This window comes from Myxocyprinus asiaticus, chromosome 48 (genome assembly GCF_019703515.2).
Source record: "Myxocyprinus asiaticus isolate MX2 ecotype Aquarium Trade chromosome 48, UBuf_Myxa_2, whole genome shotgun sequence".
NCBI lineage: Eukaryota > Metazoa > Chordata > Actinopteri > Cypriniformes > Catostomidae > Myxocyprinus > Myxocyprinus asiaticus.
Window position 1 is genome coordinate 5,917,113 of NC_059391.1, and position 21,405 is coordinate 5,938,517.

The 21,405-nt window shown below is 38.1% G+C and overlaps 1 protein-coding gene across 2 annotated transcripts; it reads right to left on the minus strand.

The window, feature by feature from the left end:
- Window positions 1–291: 291 nt before the first annotated feature.
- LOC127437084 (L-lactate dehydrogenase A chain-like) lies at window positions 292–20,373 on the minus strand. 2 transcript variants are annotated; one of them, XM_051691735.1, is made up of 8 exons: window positions 20,272–20,373; window positions 16,270–16,404; window positions 6,277–6,394; window positions 4,974–5,147; window positions 4,708–4,881; window positions 3,414–3,531; window positions 2,963–3,086; window positions 292–1,842 (listed from the first exon to the last, which is right to left on the minus strand). In XM_051691735.1, the coding sequence occupies exons 2-8, from the start codon at window positions 16,396–16,398 to the stop codon at window positions 1,678–1,680; spliced, it is 1,002 nt and encodes a 333-aa protein (XP_051547695.1). In that variant the 5' UTR covers window positions 16,399–16,404; window positions 20,272–20,373; the 3' UTR covers window positions 292–1,677. The 2 variants fall into 2 exon arrangements, with proteins under 2 accessions (XP_051547695.1, XP_051547696.1); XM_051691736.1 differs by having other exon boundaries at window positions 16,270–16,401; window positions 20,272–20,350.
- Window positions 20,374–21,405: the final 1,032 nt, after the last annotated feature.

Genomic DNA, 21,405 nt, shown 5'->3' on the forward strand with positions numbered 1-21,405 from the left:
TTATTATCAGTCTTTATGAACGGTCAACCCTTGCATTATCAGTTTTTATGTCGTCTCTAAGCTGGTGCCAATGTCTGCGCGCATGATCACATGTATTTTGGACTTGTAATCATGTGCTGATATAATTAACTCTGGACTAGAGCTATTTTACTATTCATTTGGAAACACTAGTTCACATTTGACAGAGGATTAAATACACATGGTCCAGTTTATTTCTAGGTAATCAGTTGTTACTTTCATACAGCTGATTGATAAAACAAGCACAGAACAAAAAGACAAAAAAAGAGAGGCTTTTGCAGTTAGTCACAATGTTTATTTGGTTGCAGATTGTGCCTCAATTTTACAATCACACACTTCAAGTAAAAGCTATAACCGTTACTGTGTTTTACCACTCAGCTGGGAGTGTGTTCTTGCTCTTACGAGTCAGCACTGACAGAAATAAAAATACAACATTGACAATAGCAACTCGTTTCCAGCTGATACATACAAGCGCGCACACACACAAAAGTAGAATTATTTGGGATTGTAATGTAACCAGAAATAACAGTGAGTTTCGGTTTGTTTTGTGTTGCGTTTCTTGTTGGTTCCCACTTTGTCATGTAAATTTTATTTGTTTTGAACAAACTGCTATTGCGAAGGTTTCATTCTGATCTGTGATGAAGTGCTTTCCCAGTGAAACAATCAGTGCACTTGTGGTTGATTTATAATCCAAAACCATGCCATGTTGGTTGGCTTTATTGAGTGCGTTTACATGCACAATGTTTTCCCAACATGCTTAATAAGCTGACATTGTGTAAGATCATGTAAAGGCCTTAAACTACATTTTATATTCAGGTTAAGTTTGTAAACTGTTCATGCAAAACCCAATCGAAACTTGGAATAACCAATCTAGCACAAACTTGCATTCAATGCAACAATTCAAAAGTGTTCGTTAAAACACTCTTGTGCAAATTGTCGTATTCAATTCATCGCGACATTTTAGATGATTTATACAAAGCGCGAACAGGACGAATTTCTGTGCAAATCATTCGTAAACGCTACTTGCGTAAATTTGCACAGAAATTTGTTCTGCTAATGTTTCATTAATGCAGCCCAATGTGCGCAAGTCTGTTTAGAGTTTAACATCAAGAACCGAAACCTGATGAGAAAACCTGATCATTTCTGATTAACTTCTTGAGTTAACAGTTTTAACAGGTTTTGAGATCAGCGTTAAGTTATACATGTGAACATACTCAATGAAACTGCAATTATGTAAAATTTTGGTTTTACTTGTTGGTCTTACCGAAATGATAAATTAGGTATTTAATAAAAATACTGGACGCAAGTGGGACGGAATGCTAGTTGAGCTATTAACGGAATATAAAGTAAAATCGAGACTCAAATTGCACATCGCATTACTCACAAGTGCTTATTTCTTGATTATACAATAGTATGCACACAGACAAACTTTTCCAAACACTTGAATGATCTTCGTAAAGACAACAGGAATAAACAAATTCTCCCCTGCAACTAAAATCGCTAATATAAGGAGTGTTACAATCTAAAGGTCTTAGACTGGCTTGGGGTCATCTAATGGAGGTTACTGGCAGTGCATTTTTGTAAGGTCTGGAGATCGAGGCAGGAGTAACAGAGGTTTGATATCTGTGACACTGGCTACATTTTGTAGGGGACCGCTGTTCATAAGGTCAGCTCCTTCTGAACGCCCCACAGAGTCTCTGCGCTCTTCACCAGCTGCTTCTCCTCGTCTGGTTTAAGGGTCATGTGCACAACATCCGTCAGGCCACTGTTACCCAGGATGCAAGGCACGCTGAGGAAGACCTCCTCATTCACACCGTGCATTCCCTGTGAACATGCAACAAGGGTCAGAGAAAACCATTGCTTTGCTTCAAAACCTAGTTAGGCAACATTTTAAGGCATTATATCCATACAGAATTTTCACAAAAATCAAAGGCATCATTAGTTTCCATCCAAGTTACTAACTACATTTATGCGAAAATCGAAATATTGCAAAAGATATTTGTGATTAAAGCAGCGATTCCATCCCATGTGTTCAAGTGAAAAAAAATGGCACTGATACTGGTCCAATGGTCAGAGCGAATTGTTCAGTCAAGCGACTTTTTGGATGTGCGTCTAGGAATATATTCAGTAAAACTGTTTCCATCGTAGTTAATAACCATGTCTTCTTATCAAGTAAAAAATGTATCACTTCAAGCTTGTGATACAATAAGTTTTGTCCTCGCATTTTAAAGATTTTCACATTTTGGCGTTTCCAACCAGCAATTTTATGCAATATCACAAAATTAGCATAACAATTTATGGAAACCCAACTATTGCACATATCCTTCACTGATAAGGCAATACCATAAGGCAATATGCATGCGACAAGCTCAGTAAAAACTATTCATCCAAAGATTGAATTCACTTGGAAAGTCGGAATTTATCATTTTCTAGTAGGAAGCATTTTTGAAGTCACCCTTCCAACACCACACAAATATAAGTCTATTCAGAACCGAAAAGTATTAGTACAAATTATATATTTTTTAATTAGATTGAACTACTGGACGTGTTTGTAACCAAATAGTATATGTGTGCTATTAATTTGTGCTTATTTGATTGAGTTCGCTTAGCAACATGCTAACATCAGACTATCGAAATCAACTGTTAGTCACTTCACACGAGGGGCGACAGTTACTGTACATTTACACATTTGCCAGAAGCTTGAACCCAAAGCCATTTACAGTGTGTTCAAATGCATACATTTTATCAGTGTATGTGTTCCCTGGAATTGAACCCATTAACTTAGCATTGCTAGTGTCGTGTTTTAGTTGTGTAGCTTGTGTGAGTGACCGTTAGCAGAAAAGCATTTCAATCTAGTTAATTATGAGGCTTTATTTGATATATTAATGTTATGTAATATTATATACTGTATTAGTACTCTGTGACAGGTCGAACAGAATCTCACCTTCACCAGCGTAGACACTGGATGACACTTGCGCATGTTCTTTAAGATGCTTTCACACAGGTCAGCTACAGACATACCAATAGCCCAGGAGGTGTAGCCTTTCAGCTTAATGACCTCATAAGCACTGTCAATACAAACCAGATTTATGTTAAACACAGAAGCCCAGTCTAAATACACTTACATAAGGATTTAATTTACAAGCTTGCTAATGGAGGCACTGAGTACACATATATTACAAATCATATACAAATAAAGAGAGCTCCCTATCAACTCTTGGCTCCCTAAAACCTTTCTATATGTCATTTTAGCTGATTATGGCTTAATAATTAAGTCTTTGTCTAGAGATGGATTGACCAGACCAACTCTTATTGAAATATTTGAAAAATGGCCACACCATAAACTTAATTAATGGTGCCATTTATGGATGTCTAGTTGGTTGAAGATCATTTACCTGTCAACCACCATCCTGTGGACGCTCTTCCAGTCCTCCTTGTCTTTATCTGTACCCATATCAGGGTTCAGTCCATGGAGGGACACGCCAGCTACATTTACACCGCTCCACACAGGAACTGCATGAGACAACAACGGGAGAAAACATATTAGAATTGCAAAATATTTAGGAACTGTTAATATTCAAGTTGTTGGAGAGAGTATGGAGACAGACTTGATTACGTTATTCTCAAAGCTTGTTATGGGATTGGCAAGTTACTGTTTCCGCAGACCCCCTTTTCCATGGTAACAGCGACTTCTTTGATTGGTGGATCTCTCTTGAGGATTATGGGTAGAGTAGTTCTTTATCAGAAATTTGGCAATCAAATTGAGGTAAACCCATATATCGTTTTTCACAATTACTTAATGCCGTTAGCTGCTTTTGGAATTATTGGTTATCTGCAAAAATTTATGCAGACTGTTCGGCAATAGTTTTCTTTTTTCCCATGTGGGTGCCGTCACGTTATAGATTTTATAGACGATTTTATGAACACATTCGATATAATGATTTTAAAATAGTGTCTGATCAAGTTATCAGCTTGGTTCCATCACTTCTTATCGGTATGGGCAAAATCTACTATTGGTTGACCTCAACTATCTAAACACGATTTTTTTAAACTGAAATTGAAATAACACTTTATTAACACATTTAATATATTGATTTGAAAAATACTGTCTGATTAATCACTTATCAGCTTGTTTCCATCACCTCAGTTATCTGCAAAATCCAATATCGGTAGACCTCAACTATCTAACACGATTTTTTTAAATGGAAGTTGAAATAATACTTTATTAACACATTTAATATATTGATTTTATATGTGTTATAAATATTGTCTCATTAATCAGTTACCAGCTTGTTTATATCACCTCAGTTATGGGTATCGGCAATATCTACGGTTCATCTATCATTGACATCAACTATCTAACATAATTTTTTTAAAAGGGTAGTTTAAATAATACTTTATTAACACATTTAATATATTGATTTAAAAATATATATATTGTCTGAATAATCAGTTATCAGCTTCGGCAAAATCCAATATCGGTTGACCTCAACTATCTAACATGATTTTTATACAATTTAAGTTGAAATTACACTGACTTATGGCTTCTATAGAAGCATATACCATCATTTAGCAAACTCAGAGTTGACGTGTATCAATTCCTCTGTTAAAATATATAATTTCTACTTCCAGAACCGTACTGTTGCACACTATACAGATGGCGCTCCAAATCAAGTTCTCAAGTCTTACCGCTGGAGTCTCCGTGCTCTCCGATGACCCATCCATGACAGCTAGAGGGGTGGATGCCCAACTTCTCTCCCATCAGGTGACGGAACCGGGCCGAGTCCAGATTTGTGCCGCTGCCGATCACGCGGTTCCTAGGCAAACCACTAAGTTTCCAGGCCACGTAGGTCAAGATGTCAACTAAAAGAACACGGAGCTGGTTAACCATCTCAAGATGTCAACTAAAACCCATGAGGACCTAAGGACATTCAAGGGATCATTGACAGTCTTACCTGGGTTTGACACTACCAGCAGGATGCAGTTGGGGCTGTACTTGACAATGTTGGGGATGATGAACTTGAAGATGTTGACGTTTCTCTGCACGAGGTTCAAACGGCTCTCACCCTCCTGCTGGCGAGCTCCAGCAGTCACAACGACCAATTTGGAGTTTGCGGTCACACTGTAGTCTGAAAATCACATGAAAGTAGAACCAACATTCAGTCGCTGCTCATCTGGAACGATTGCACTCTTTCTCTCAATCTTGAGGCCTATGAACACCAGGTGCAAATTCCAAAGTGGGTTCTCTGAAGGGTACATGGTATTATTGTATGAATGTACCCTTAACTCACAGTCTTGTGGAAGGGCCTTTTGTGAAAATATTCCTTTTCTTACTGATATTTGAAACGATCATTCGAGTGGCATCCCATTCCCGTGCCTTTCAAGGGTGCAAAAAATGCATTTGGAAATCTCCCCAAGTGCAAATATTCGCCACAAATAATACAAAACGATGCATTACAATAGCTCTTTTTTTCACTGGGGACGAAAAATTGTTAGTGAAAAGGACTATTTTGTTTTTTACAAGATTATTTATTAAAAAAAAATTCATCTTTTGAAAAAAACGTTTTGGTTTTGTCTGCAGTTCTTCGTTCTTGAACAGGCATTTATTGCATTGTATTTGGCTTCAAAATCATATTTTATTTTACTAAACTTTATTAAGTTGACCTAGATGAATCATTGTCCCTCTACCAAAACTGAAACAGTTGGTAGTAGGGATGGGCGATTTCAGCAAAAATGTATATTGCGGAATTCTTGAATTTTTTGGTCGATAACAATATCAAAAGTGATTCAAAAATGCCTGAAAAATAATGAAAGTTCCTTTTTTATTTAAAATAATGTCCAAATTAATGGTAGGCTTTACACACTCTTTGCCATGCGGCGTTTTGCATGACCACGATATGGATGATACTTGAAAATTTGCATTTCTACTGGTATATCGTTTTAACAGGTATATTGCCCATCCTTAGTTGGTAATTGTTGAAATTTGGTGGCAGTTTTCGAAATATGATTTAAAACTAATAACAAAGACATTTTCTCTCTGAAATGACTGAATGCTGCTTCCACTTTTAACATTTTACTTATGTTTACTTGTTAACATTAATAACAATCCAGTGTAATAATTTGAATCTAGGTCAACAGTATGTTATCTCACACCAAATCAGTTCCGATCCAACAGTCTGTTCCTTATGCAACATTAATAACAACCATAAATTCCTTAGCCTTTTTTTGAAATATTTTTTTATAGCCTCATAATCTGACCTTTATCAGCCACTATCTTGTGCGTCTTGAGAAACAGGCTTCCATGCTGCAGGTCCATCGCCTCTCCCTTCAGTTTATCTTCCATCACGTCCACCAGGGCAAGCTCATCTGTCAGATCCTACACAAAACACACGGACACAACATGATCAACTCCTGATAACATACTCGTATCCACAACTGGTATCTAAATGACAGGTTTATTAATTAAGAAATGTTGAGTTTATTCCGAGGTGTCTGAACTTGTTTGATCACGTTTTATCTTGGCAGAGATTTAATGGCTTCCTGCTCATTCAGAAATCGCTCTCTGTTCAAATCCAAAGGACACAAACATTACTGTTGCACTTAAGATCTGTGAAGATGATGTGAGCCGGGGCTTCCGGAAACAGAAGATAAGAAAAGCACAGGGCCCAGATGGTGTTTCACCCACTTGTCTATAATCCTGTGCTGACCAGCTGGCCCCCATCTTCACACAGATCTTTAGCAGATCACTGGAGCAGTGTGAAGTTCCCTGCTGCTTCAAATGTTCCACAATCAACCCCGTCCCAAAGAAACCCAAGATCAAAGGACTTAATGACTACAGACCCATCGCTCTGACGTCTGTGGTCATGAAGTCATTTGAGAGACCGGTGTTGGGCCACTTGAAGGACATCACTGAACCCTTTCTGGATCCCCTACAATTTGCTTAAAGAGCAAACAGGTCTGTGGATGATACAGTCAATATGGGACTGCATTACATATTTCCACATCTAGACAGACCTGGGACTTATGAAAGGATACTATTTGTTGACTTCAGTTCGGCTTTTAACACCATCAACCCCGCTATCCTATGGACTAAATTAACCCAGCTCTCTGTTCCCGGCTCTATCTGTCAATGGATCACAAGCTTTCTGACAGACAGGCAGCAGCTAGTAAGAAAGGGGAAATTCACCTCCAGCACATGTACAATCAGCACTGGTGCCCCCCAGGGATGTGTGGTCAACCTGGAGCTGAACACGCTTAAAACAGTGGAGATGATTGTGGACTTTAGGAGGAACACCCCAGTATTGACCCCATTCACCATTCTGAACAGCACTGTGGCAGCAGTGGAGTCATTCAGGTTCCTGGGCACTACCATCTCAAAGGACCTGAAGTGGGAGACCCACATAGACTCAGAGGTTTTACTTCCTTCACCAGTTGAGGAAGTTCAACCTGCCACAGGTGCTGCTGATACAGTTCTAGTTGGCAGTCATTGAGTCTGTCCTCTGTAACTGTCTGGTTTGGTTCAGCTACCAATTCAGACATCAGAAGACTTCAAAGGATAGTTTGGACTGCTGAGAGGATTATGGTGCTCCCCTAACCACCCTGCTAGAACTGTACACATCCAGAGTAACAAAAAGGACTGGTAAAAATCACTATTGACCCCATTCACCCAGCACACTTCCTTTTTGAACTGTTGCCCTCTGGCCGGCGCTACAGAGCACTGAGCACCCTCCACCTCATGAACAGTTAAAACTGCCCCCAAATACTTTCCTTTGGTCAATACAACCATGTGCAATATTCAATCCATCGATACCTACTTATATCCATATTTCATATATATTCTTTAACATATCCTACCTCTTCTTCAATACATCACCTGCACATAACTGTATATCTGTATATAAAATATTCTAACAACAGTATTGCGCTATTGTATATTTCTCTTTTTTTTTTTTAATCTGTTATATCTTATTTTTATTTTTAGTCACTATATGTAAATATATTAAATGTATATGTTTGTATGTATATATGTTGCAATCTCTTGCACTAGAAGCTTCTGTCACCTTGGCAAATTCCTTGTGTGTGTAAGCATACTTGGCAATAAAGCTCATTCTGATTATCAAAGCCAGTGGTGAGCCATAAGAGTTGTACCCCCCTTGAGAACTGAGAAGAACTTGCACAAAACATTCCTTATAGAGATATGCGCAAGGATCCATATGAAGTTTTTATGCCATAGATTTCTGTTCAACAGCAGTTAGAGGACACAAATGAAGTGGATATAATGTGGCATTTGATTTTCTGTCAACATCTTTGTACTTTTCTAGAGTCTGTTCAAGCAGACCAGACTATCTTGACTATCATGATTTTGTTTTTATCAACCCAATCTTGGCATGAACAAGAATTTATCAGATTTTATTCAAATCATCTTACACATGCTTCAAATAGAAAAACCTATTTGCATGGCCTCATATTATTGGCAAATAATAATTGTTTACCTAATTAAAAATTAAATTTTATATAAACATTAAACATATATTCCGAGCTCAATATGAGTTAAGCTAAAAAAAAAAAAACAGCATTTGTGGCATAATGTTGATCACCACAAAAACTTATTTTGATTTGCCCCTTGTTTATTAAACAGCAATTTCAGTGAGGCACTTACAATGGAAGTCAATGGAGCCAATCCGTAAACGTTAAAATACTCGCTGTTTCAAAAGTATATCCACGAAATTTAAATATTATACGTGTTTACATGATTTTGAATAAATGAATGAATGAACGTTACATTAATATAGCGCTTTTCTGACACTACACTGAAAGCGCTTTACACAGGGGACTCTCCTCAACCACCACCAGTGTGCAGCATCCACCTGGATGATGCGACGGCAGCCGCAGTGCACCACTACACTCACCACACATAAGCTATTGGTGGAGAAGAGAGAGTAGAGTGATACAGCCAATTAATGGATGGGGATTATTAGGAGGCCATGATGGATAAGGGCCATTGGGGGGAATTTGGCCAGGACACCGGGGTTACACCCCCACTCTTTACAAGAAGTTCCTTGGGATTTTTAATGACCACAGAGAGTCAGGGGCCTGGGTAGCTCAGCGAATAAAGATGCTGACTACCACCCCTGGAGTCACGAGTCCGAATCCAGGGCGTGCTGAGTGACTCCAGCTATGTCTCCTAAGCAACCAAATTGGCCCGGTTGCTAGGGAGGGTAGAGTCACAAGGGGTAATCTCCTCGTGGTCGCCATAATGTGGTTTGCTCTCGGTTGGGTGTGTGGTGAGTTGTGTGTGGATGCCGCAGAGAATAGCTATGTCTCTGCGGTAACACGCTTAACAAGCCACGTGATAAGATGCATGGATTGATGGTCTCAGACGTGGAGGCAACTGAGATTCGTCCTCCACCACCCGGATTGAGGTGAGTCACTACACCACCACGAGGACCGTGCATTGGTAATTGGGCATTCCAAATTGGGGAGAAAAAAAAAAAATGACTGCAGAGAGTCAAAACCTCAGTTTAAAGTCTCATCAGTGCATTTTTACAGTATAGTGTCCCCGTCACTATACTGGGGCATTAGGACCACACAGACCGCAGGGTGAGCACCCCCTGCTGTCTCCCTAATACCTCTTCCAGCAGCAACCTTAGTTTTTCCCCAGGAGGTCTCCCATCCAGGTACTGAACAGGCTCATCCCTGTTTAGCTTCAGTGGGCAACCAGTCTTGAGCTACAGGGTGGAATGGCTGCTGGCCATTTAAGTGTTGGAAAATCGCTTACAGACCTTATCTGTGTAAATTTATATCCAGTACTAGGATTTCAGGGTCTTGTTGCCACAACAACATAATTGCAATATTGGATATAACTTTACACAGAAAAAGTTAGTTTTATTACGCTAAAATTATGTTAACATGTATAATGTTTAAATATTATGGCTGTACGTTTGAAACAGTGCATATTTTAGCGCTTATGGACTGGCCCCATTGATTTCCACTGTAAGTGCATTACTGCAATCTGGATTTTATTTATTTTTTAAGAGAACAAAAGGAGGGACATTCTCCAACGAATGCTATTCTGAGATGTTATTATTCTCCCCACAATTGTACAGAGTGGTTATCTGAGTTACCGTAGACTTTGTCAGTTTGAACCAGTCTGGCCATTCTCTGTTGACCTCTCTCATAAACAAGGCGTTTCCATCCACAGAACTGCCGCTCTCTGGATGTTTTTTGTTTTTGGCACCATTCGGAGTAAATTCTAGAGACTGTTGTGTGTGAAAATCCCAGGAGATCAGCAGTTACAGAAATACTCAAACCAGAAAATGTGATCTCAATAATTTTGATCATGGGATGATAGTTGGTGCCTACGTGAGTCTACGGTAACTCAGATAACAATTGTAGTGAGATGAATATAATCTCAATGCTATTCTGAAATGCGGGTTGGCGCTGTTTTGGCGGCACGAGTGGGCCTACACAATATTAGGCAGGTGGTTTTAATGTTGTGGCTGATCAGTGTATATATATATATATATATATACTAGCTGGGTGATATGGCAAAAAATAAAATCTAGATTTTTATCAAACTTGTGGACGATTCACGTTTAAATTGTTTCAACTTTTAAATGGACTCCAACATGATTCAAATGACATGTTCTTTATTAGAATGCAAGGCAACCTGGTTAGAGAAATCCAAGTTCTTTTCATTATAGGAAACAATGATGTGCAAGAAAAATGTACAAATGCACCAAATGGGGAAGTTGTCAACAGACAATAATAACAATAAACCCAGATGTTCAAAAATAATAGAATAAGAAAACTGCAAAATTATTCTTAACCAGTGTAGGTATTCATTTTATCTAAACCAAGTCTATCTAGAAGGTTATCTAAAAATCAATATCTATAAATTATCAAGTTTATCTAGAAAGTACTTATTGTACATCAAACAATTTGTGTGTATATTCATAAACCCCTGCAGATAGAGATGCGCCCTCTAGCGGTTCATGCTGAGCAGCGCAGAATTATGAAATAATTTATCATTACAATTCAACTAGCAAAGTTTGTCTAAATGATTGCTTGCCAAATGTTGGCTATAGATGCTGTACACCTGAAACACGTCACAAAACAATGCAATAATTAGCGCTCTATCTGAATTATCATGGCAAAAGGAGCGGCGGATGTTTGATTCTCCCATATTATAGCCTCTCCATGATTTGAAATGAAACGCCCATAACTGTCACATAACTAATGCTTTATTATGGGTAAAAAGAAAAGAAAGAAGACCATTCATCAACATGCGCACGCCGAGGCCAGTTATGGTCTTAAGAAAGTGTATACCTGCATGGTGGACGAAGCTGAGCTACAATCACACTGTGTACAATCGTACTTGGAATTTTACCGCTGTCTTTTACATCATTCTCTATGTTGTTAACCTGTCACGTTCAGCTGGAGCGCCACACACGTGCAGCTGATCAGATTGGGAGCAGCATTAAGACAAGCGCCATGAATTAATTTTCTCTACCTTTTTCAGCCTTTGGTGGATTTACAACTTACCTAACTTTGGCATCTTAAATCTCAATTTCATGATTTAAAAACATAAAATAAAAACGCAAACGTGTCAAAACGCAAATTCGAATTAATCGGAAAAACAGCCCAAAGGCACAAATGATGTTTTACCAAAGCATCTGTCTTAAAATAGTTATTTATATCTTCAGCTTTAGTGTGTCAATAGGAAATATATATTTTATAATCCCAAACATTCTTTTTGTAAATAGAATAGAAGAACAAGGAGCCCTGCAACAGATGGCATGGTCCCCACAGAGACCCCCACTGAACATCGAGTCAGTCTGGGAAACATGAAGAGACAGAAGTAATTGAGACAGCCTAAATAGATAGAAGAGCTGTGGCGAATTCTCCAAGAAGCTTGGAAAATCCTATCTGCCAACAACCAAGAAAAACTGTGTCCAGGTGTATCTAGGAGAATTGGTGCTGTTTTGAAGGCAAAGGTGGTCACACCAAATATTGATGTAGCTTTTATTTTTTTATATATATTTACTGGACTTTGTATGACATTAAGTGATAAATTAAAACGATTTATTTAATTATTTTTGAAGACATCCTCACTATGCAACATTTTTCACAAGTGCCTAAAACTTTTGCACAGTACTGAATATATATATATATATATATATATATATATATATATATATACACATACACACACACACACACACACAGTGCCTTGCAAAAGTATTCAGACCCCTGACCAATTATCTCATATTACTGAATTACAAACTGTGCAATGAAATTTCATTCTGTTTCATTTTATTTCACAACACTGGAACTCAAAATCAATTATTGTTAGGTGACATTGGATTTATGTTGGGAAACAACAACAACAAAAAAAAATGAAATATCTTGTTTGCATAAGTATTCAACCCGTGTTGTGGAAGCTGCCAGGTTACACCGATGAAAGAAACTGCCCTAACGAGGACACAGTTACTTTACCATTGGCATCCACCTGTGAATCATTAAAGTTGCAATCACATTTTCTGGATAAAACACCCACTGTTGAAGGATCATTGGTCAGGCTGTGAATCTGAAGAAAAATGAAGACCAAAGAGCATTCCACAGAAGTTAGAGATAATGTAATAAAAATGCATATATTAGGGAAAGGGTACAAAATAATATCCAAATGTTTGGATATCCCAGTGAGCACAGTTGGATCACTTATCAGAAAGTGGAAGCTGCACCACACCACCTAGGCACTGCCAAGAAAAGGCCATCCCTCAAAACTCAGTGCTCTTGTGAGAGAAGCCACAGAGAGGCCAACAATCACTTTGAAGGAGCTTCAGAGTTCAGTGGCTGGGAGTGGAGTAATGGTGGACCAGTCAACCATATCAAGAGCACTGCATAATGCTGGCCTGTATGGGAGGGTGGCAAAAAAGAAGCCATCTGGAGTTTGCCAGAAAGCATGTGAGTGACCCAGCTGCGATGTGGGAGAAGGTTTTGTGGTCAGATGAGACCAAGATAGAGCTTCTTGGCCAAAACTCAAAGCGCTATGTGTGGCACAAACCTAACACTTCCTATGCCTCAAGACTGACCATCCCTACAGTGAAGTATGGTGGTGGCAGCATCATGCTGTGGGGATGCTTCTCATCAGCAGGGACTGGGCATCTTGTTAGAACTGAAGGAAGAATAGATGGAGAAAAATATAGGGAAATACTGCAAGAGAACCTGCTTCAGTCCACTAAAAAACTGAAGCTTGGGAGGAAATTCATCTTTCAGCATGACAATGATCCCAAGCACAAGGCCAAAGCAACATTGGAGTGGCTCAACAACAAAAAGATAAATGTCCTACAGTGGCCCAGTCAAAGTCCTGAACCAAAGACCTTCTTCCATTGCTCTATGGTCCAGTTCTGACGCTCACGTGCCCATTGTAGGCACTTTCGGCGGTGGACGGGGTCAGCATGGGCACTCTGACCAGTCTGCGGCAACGCAGCCCGATACACAGCAAGCTGCAATGCACTGTGTGTTCTGACACCTTTCTATCATGGCCAGCATTAAGTTTTTCAGCAGTTTGTGCTACAGTAGCTCTTCTGTGGGATCGGAGAAGACGGGCTAGCCTTCGCTTCCCATGTGCATCAATGAGCCTTGGGCGCCATGACCCTGTCACCGGTTCACCGGTAGTCCTTCCTTGCACCACTTTTGGTAGGTACTAAATACTGCATACTGGGAACACCCCACAAGACCTGCCGTTTTGGAGATCCTCTGACCCAGTTGTCTAGCCATCGCAATTTGGCCCTTGTCAAAGTCGCTCAGATCCTTACGCTTGCCCATTTTTCCTGCTTCCAACACATGAAATTCAAGAACTGACTGTTCACTTGCTGCCTAATATATCCCACCTCTTGACAGGTGCCATTGTAACGAGATAATCGATGTTATTCACTTCACCTGTCAGTGGTTTTAATGTTGTGGCTGACTGTATACTGTATACAGTGTTAATCTCATCAATGAAATCACTGATGAAAACGTTCATTGACAAAGGTTTTTTTTTTTTTTTTTTACTTTGTCATCGATAACGAAGACAAGATCAAAAAGGCGCATCATGACGATAATTAAACGATTTTAATAAAGCATACTGTTGACGAAAATATGACCGTCACAAAGACGAGACAAAGAGACCCAAGAGCAGAGGAACAGTTCAGAGGATTTATTAACAATAAATTATAACTTCAGCAGATCCAGGTGAAGTGTGGAGATCCCGGCACCGACTGCAGTAGAAGGTGATGGGTGTGTGTCGATGAGTGCACACTGACCGCGCAGTGAACAGATCCGTAAGAAATCCTTCGTGAAGAGTGTGTTCGTAGGCGAGTGTATGTGTTGTGGTAGTCAGGAGCAGATTCGTGAGGAATCATCTGTTGAAGAGATGTGCACAAAGAGAACAGGCAACCGCACTCTCGACACGCGGGCAGAGACGGGCAACCAAACAGATACACGAGACAGGACCAACTAGGCAGAGAGAGCGAGGTGAGTTACTTCAACACCAAACAACAATCTAGCAAAGATCATGACACAACGAAGGGCTTAAATGGGCAGTGAATTAGTGGAGAGACAGGTGCTGCTAGCATGCTAATTAGTGGTGTAATTAGCATTCCCATGGGAACAATCAGTGTTCCCATGGAAACAATGATCATGCATGCTGACAGCGCCAGAGACACGTGAGGGAGAGAAATAACAAAACAAACAGAACAGGCTGATGAACTCAATGGAACCGTGACAATTACGAGAAAAATTATAGGCCTACTGCAAGATATTAACAGTGCAAGATAAAAACAGAAGAAGAAACATCTTGAGAATCTGTATATACAGTAGAAGAAGATATTAGACATGGACTCATCTAATACATTAATCCAGTATGTTGGGGATTTCTCCGCTTGAGCTGCGTGAGTTGAACGCGCTAACACCGACATAATAAATCGCTTCAAAACGGGGTAAATACCTCATTCAAACGCATCCTATTTATACACGAGTTTCATCGATATATCCACAACATACTTTATATGTAATATAACAACTTGCATCTGCACAGTGAAGTGTATGAACAGGTGAACTTGAACTAAGTGATGCACTTTCCGTAAGAAACGTGCACGCAATTTAATTTCCTTTCACAGAAAATACGTCTCTAAAGCATGAAGAATTCAGAATACAGTAGACTAACTTCTAAAAAGTAGCTAATACTTCAGTCTATTCATTATTATTTCAAGAGCTCAGGTTTTTCCACAACAAGGACAGTATGTATACGTTTGATACATGTTTACATTAGAACATTTTTATAATTATTTTTCTAAATGTTTGAATATTTGTTTAAAGTTTGGTCTGTTACAGTTTGACACCCTTTTTGTCCATTTCGCATGTCATCATCAACTAAAATATAAAATTATATGTCATTTTTGTCAGAGTAAAACTGACTAAAATGAATGAATATGACATGACGAAATATTGACTAATTTTAAAGGACATTTTCGTCAAAGAAATGAACACTGACTGTATATTGTTGTTGTTGCACTCTAATCTGTCTTGGACAGTATTTTTCTGATGCAGTTGAAACTTGTAATGGAGCACTTTTGGTACAACTGTCTCCTCAAGATGAATCGCTTATGTTGGATTATTTGTCTTTTTGTAAGTCGCTTTGGATAAAAGCGTCTGTCAAATGAATACATGTAAATGTCATTTTTCTGTGGAAATCAACATTAAAGGTGATTTCTGCACCACTAACATTATCAAAAGCAATTTAAAAAAATGACTGTTTTCAAACAAGTTTCCTGAACACTCTCCCCATCTGTCAGATAGTCCCGCCCCAAACTCACGCCATTAGTTGAGCCAATGTTGGTATGTCGCCATGTCTTTTTTTTTTTTTTTTTTTTTTTTGCCTTTTTGCCACTTCTATTTAAAGGGAAAGTATATAGATGACAGGAAATCAGAGGGGGAACTTGATCAGGAAATGTCGCAAACCGGATTCAAACTCACACGGCACATGAGCACCATGGCATGTCATTTCAAATGGTGTTTTTTTCCCTACAAAATGTCATTTAGATTATTTTAATGGCCCCATTTTACTCCATTTATTTTAACATAAATAAAGCATATATGAAGTTGAATAATATAACATAGTGCTCCTTTTTATCAATTTATATGTATATCACACATATACACACACATGCATATCCAATATATATCCAGTGCAGTGACCACACTGACCTTGAGCAGGATGCTGATGGCGGCAGCCATTCCAACCATTCCCACACCCACCACAGTCACCTTGTTGGTGGGGCCTGCAGGCTTCTCCTTACTCACATGAACAATCAGCTTCTCCTTAGTAGAGGCCATCTTCTACTGCAGAGGGAAAGAATGTAATTGCTCAGTCTGTTTTAAAACATAAATGAAATTGTGATGGGAGAAATCCATGCTCCTCAGACAGATCATTTTAGGCCACATACATGACACTTATCAGCTGGACTGGGCATGCCGGTTAGTGTACTAAGGGATGCCGCTAGTGTACTTTATCTCCTTGTCAAGTGCAGTCACTGGAGAGGTTAAGGTTATAAGGGCAAAGTATGCTCCAATTTTCATCCACCCATTTCCAGCCTCTGCAGTGTTGTGTGCACAGAGGCACGTACATGACTGAAAGGTATCTGGAGAATTAATGATATGTTATTACCCCATGAGTAAACAAACCACCTTAAGAGCCCCTTAATCACAATTCACACTTCTCTTTTAGACATGCACTGCAAACTCTTTAGAGATCTAATGACTGACACTCATTCCACATTATCATCAGAGGGAGAAGAAAATGACACATTTAAATAAATTATCTCCTTGAGTGCTTATAGAAAACACACACAGTAAATTAACAACCGCATAATTTATTGTAATAACAGGAAATACAACAGTAATAGTATTTACCACATTATTATCATTACTTTATACACTTTATAACCGTAATGCTTTCAGATGTTTAATTTGAGTTTGTTTGTAATTCAATAATAATTATGCAATACAGTAAAAAAAAATATAATTGAATGAATGAATAAAAAATATTAATAAATTATTAGTACAACAAATACTACCATAATTTATAAATACTTCACAAAAATATATATTTTTTGCATTGCGGTAATAATACGAGTTTTCTCATTAAGTTAATGAGAATTTTGGGGGACACGCATTAAAATCCGTATGAATGAATGGAGGCATGAATAAAAAAAAAATACTAAATTATGAGTATAACAAATAATACCATGATATATAACTACTTCACAATTAAAATTATATACAGGTAATTTTTTCGCATTACGGTGATAAGTATGAGAGCTTTCGTATTACGGTAATGAGAATTTTGGGGGACATGCATTAAGATCCGTATTAATTAATGTATTAAAGGTGTTGTAAACGATTGTAGCATTCTAAAGCTTTCACATGACTGAGCCGTTGACTAGCCACGCCCCCTCATTCCAAAACCCCTCCCACCAAAGATAAATTTGAGACCAAAACGAGCAAAAGAGCACTGTTTGTTCCTGTGGCTGTCAAATTCAACAGTGGCACAATAGCGCCCTCAACTGTCAAACATTATGAATCAGCCTCAGTGATCTGCTTCAATGTCAACACTATGAGAACGAGCAAAATTATGTTACAGGTGAAAAGCGTCAGTGGCCACAGTCACCAGACTCATTTTTGTTTGCCGTTTACAAAGTCTACAACTGTCACAGAGACCGGTGAGATATTTCAAGACACTTATTTCAATATCTTTAAGGAAGTAAATTTTTTGTATACTTTTCCATGAATAAAATCGCTTACAGCACCTTTATTTTAAAAAATACCAAATTATTAGTATAGAAAATACTACCATGATATATAACTATTTAAAATTGTATACAAGTAATTTTTTGGCATTACAATAAGAATGAGAGTTTTTGTATACTGTAATGAGAATTTTGATGTCACACACATTAAAACCCGAACAAATGAATGAATGAAAAAATAATTATAAATGATTAGTACAACAGACACTGCCATGATTTATAAGTAATTCACAATAAAATATTATAGAAGTAATTTTTAGCATTATGGTAATAAAAATGTTAGTTTTTACATTACAGTAATGAGAATTTTGGGGGACACGCATTAAAATGCGTATGCATAAATGAATGAATGAATTAAAAAATACCAAATTATTTGTATAATATATAATACCATGATATATAACTACTTCACAATTAAAATAGTGAAAAACATATTTATTTTTTTAGCATTATGATGATAAGAATTTTGAAGAACACACATTAAAATCCAAATGAATGAATGAAAAATCATGATAAAATATTAGTAAAACAAATATTAGCATGATTTATAATTACTTCACAAGTAATTTTGATGACACACACATTAAAATCCAAATGAATTAATGATACTAAAAAATAATAACAAAAAATAATACCATGATATACAAAAACTTAACAATTAAAATAATATACAAGTAATTTTTTCACATTACGGTAATACAAATTTGAGTTTTCACTTTACAGTAATGACAGTTGTGAGGGAAATGTGCTGAATTGCCATGAAAACAATGTTACAACTCAGCCAAATAGAATTTCTTCTTTTCTTAACCCTTGTGCGACCTTCGGGACATTTTTGTTTTTTTCATTTTTGCTTTTTCGATCATTTTGGCTGTGTTAATGCCAAAGGCATACATTTTGCCAAAGGTGTGTATTTTGGGGGGAATTTTGATATTTCAACCTCAGTTCTTATAATACATCTATAATACATCTATAATACACTGTGTACACAAAATAGTTACACTCAGGACCTTCAGGACAAAAATGTCCCCACTGAAACCCATTAAAACTGCAGTATTTGATCCTAGTGCCATTAAAAGCATAAAATCATGAATTCTGTGATATTATGCTTTCATTCCAGAGCCCTGGCTTCAAAATTTTAATTTGTAATATTTTCCACCAGATGGCACCATTTTTCTCATGTTTAGCCTATGGAGCAAATACATGCTTTTTTCCTATTTTCTGTTTGCTGTATTATAGAGCACTGCATGCCAATTGAATAAATGATGCAGCTAAAATTGTGTTGGTGTGTGGGTATGGATATCAGAGTGTGATTTGTATGTGTGTATTGAGAAATTTGTGTGTGTGTGTAAAAACAAAAGTGGCGTTATGTAAACAAACTGGCATTTAAAAGGTTAAAATACCAAAAATGAATTAATATTTGGTAGTTATGATCAGAACTGATGTTGGTTAAAAAACTAAGTCAGAAGTAATATTTATATATAATATTATTATGGCAGTTTTTGGACGTGGACATTTTTGTCCTCTAAGAACCTCTGAGTAACTTTTTTATTGATGCACAAGGGTTAAGTGAAATTTGTACAGCATTCGCATAGTGTATGTCAGTAGCACACTGTCAGCACTGACTGAAAACTGTAGTATTAAATTCAGTGAGTCTGAGAGGTGCCGAGTTGACGCACTAGGAGCGAGTCATCTCGAAATCATATATGGGGAAACAGGCTACGTGCTGATTTAAATACTGATTCGTTTTGTGCAAATTCTGCAATTCGGGAATTTTAAGTACTAATGCATTTGTATGGCCTTCAATATACCCCCAAAAAAACCACACGTACAACAATCCCTTGCTTTAAAGGAAGAAGTGCATCTGATCTGTCCCTGCAGAAGATTTCTCGAGGCACGTATGCTCGTATGACTCACGAACCTGAATCGATTACAGACCACTGTTCAATAAAACTCATTCATATGCTCCATTAAAAACGCATCTGTAAGTAACCAATGCATAAGGAAAGTCTATTTACCCACGCATCATTATCTGATCGTAAACTTTGAGACAAGCAGCAACAGGTCATATCTGAGTTCACAAGACGCTGAAATTATCATGTATTTGTAAATTGTTGAATAAATGCGCGAGCTCCGATTACATCAGCATCACAGCAGCTAGTCTGCAAAAGTCTGTTTTCATCAGCAGCGGTCAGTAGCTCTCTATACATTTAATATGTGACTATAGATACAAGCTTCTGACAGTTAAACGCCAAATATAGGTTAAACTAAGAGAAAAAACAATCAATCCCCCTCAAATGCCACACAGCCTGCATATATACCGCGCTTTAAGATATATCTGTCTTTTCTTAATATTTTGGTTTTTATATTTAATATTAGTCAATAGTGTCAGCTGCCATCTCACCTGTATATAGCTGTAATATTACAGTGTAATTCAGTGTCGACTCTTGAAGGTCTCCGCTCTGACGTGCTGCTGCAGCGTGAGGAAGGGGCTGGACGCTTTATACAGCGCTATTTGCATATGAATGAAATGGGCGTGGCTTGGCGTCTCATAGTGGAAGTCAAGTCCATCTGGGGAGGCGTCATGGAAGCGGATGTGCTTCACGTGCGACGGTTTCTTACTTAACCTACATTCCTGCAAACGTATCATCGATTAAAACCTGTCCACAAAACATGTTTAAATATGAATGATATGGAAACCATAACCGCTGTAATATTCAGTGCCATACTTTTCTTTCTGTCTATCGACCTACTCTGTAAAAACACAGAGCACACAGTGCACTTTAAATAATCAGCATCACTGTCAGAGGAATGCAGAGTGAACATGCAGCGTCATGGTTATATGGCATGTTGGTTTTATCATGATGTGGTTCGTAGGTACTGTGGTAGTACAGTACAACATCAAAGAAGAAAAATGAGAGATGCAAAATATTGTTTATCTTAAATTTCTCACAAGATTACATTTAAATCATTATGAATCAGTTGTATCTGATCTGACAATCTTTTACTGGTTTTTGATTATTCTGACGTTCTGTTCAACATTTTAGTCAGAGGAGATGCAGTGCTGTACAAGCGCGTTAAAGACGCAAGCGTGGGAATCGAGCCGGTGCGCTGGTCAAGCTCCAACAGTGCGGCTTTTGAACCACGCTACCAAGCATACATCTAGCGAATCTCTGCTCTCTTCCTAACAAAACGGACGAATTCTCATCACCCGCAAAAATAAGGCCTTTGCAAATTCTGCTGCAATGTGCTTCACAGAAACCTGACTGAGTGAAGCCAATCCGGACAGCACGTTACATCTGCCTGGCTTCCAGTTGTTCAGAGCGGATTGCACCGCGGAGGTAACAGGGAAAACGAGAAGCGGTGGAATGTGTTTTTTCGTCAACTAATATTGTTGTACAGATGTAACAACGCTGAAGATGATGTGCTGTCCTAACTTAGAGGCACTCTTCATAAACTGTAAGCCTTTCTACTTGCCACAGAAGCTTTCCTCGTGTATTCTTTTGAGTGTTTACATTCCTCCAAAAGCGTGTGTGAG

What these genes read in the sequence shown, in the direction of transcription:
- LOC127437084 (XM_051691735.1), bottom strand. Translation starts at nt 16,398, where the DNA reads ATGGCCTCTACTAAGGAGAAGCTGATTGTTCATGTGAGTAAGGAGAAG. An exon ending in CAAGATAGTGGCTGATAAAG is followed by an intron (nt 5,148 to 6,276) that starts GTCAGATTATGA and finishes TGTGATTTTCAG; the next exon opens with ACTACAGTGTGACCGCAAAC. An exon ending in CACAGGATGGTGGTTGACAG is followed by an intron (nt 3,087 to 3,413) that starts GTAAATGATCTT and finishes TTGTATTGACAG; the next exon opens with TGCTTATGAGGTCATTAAGC.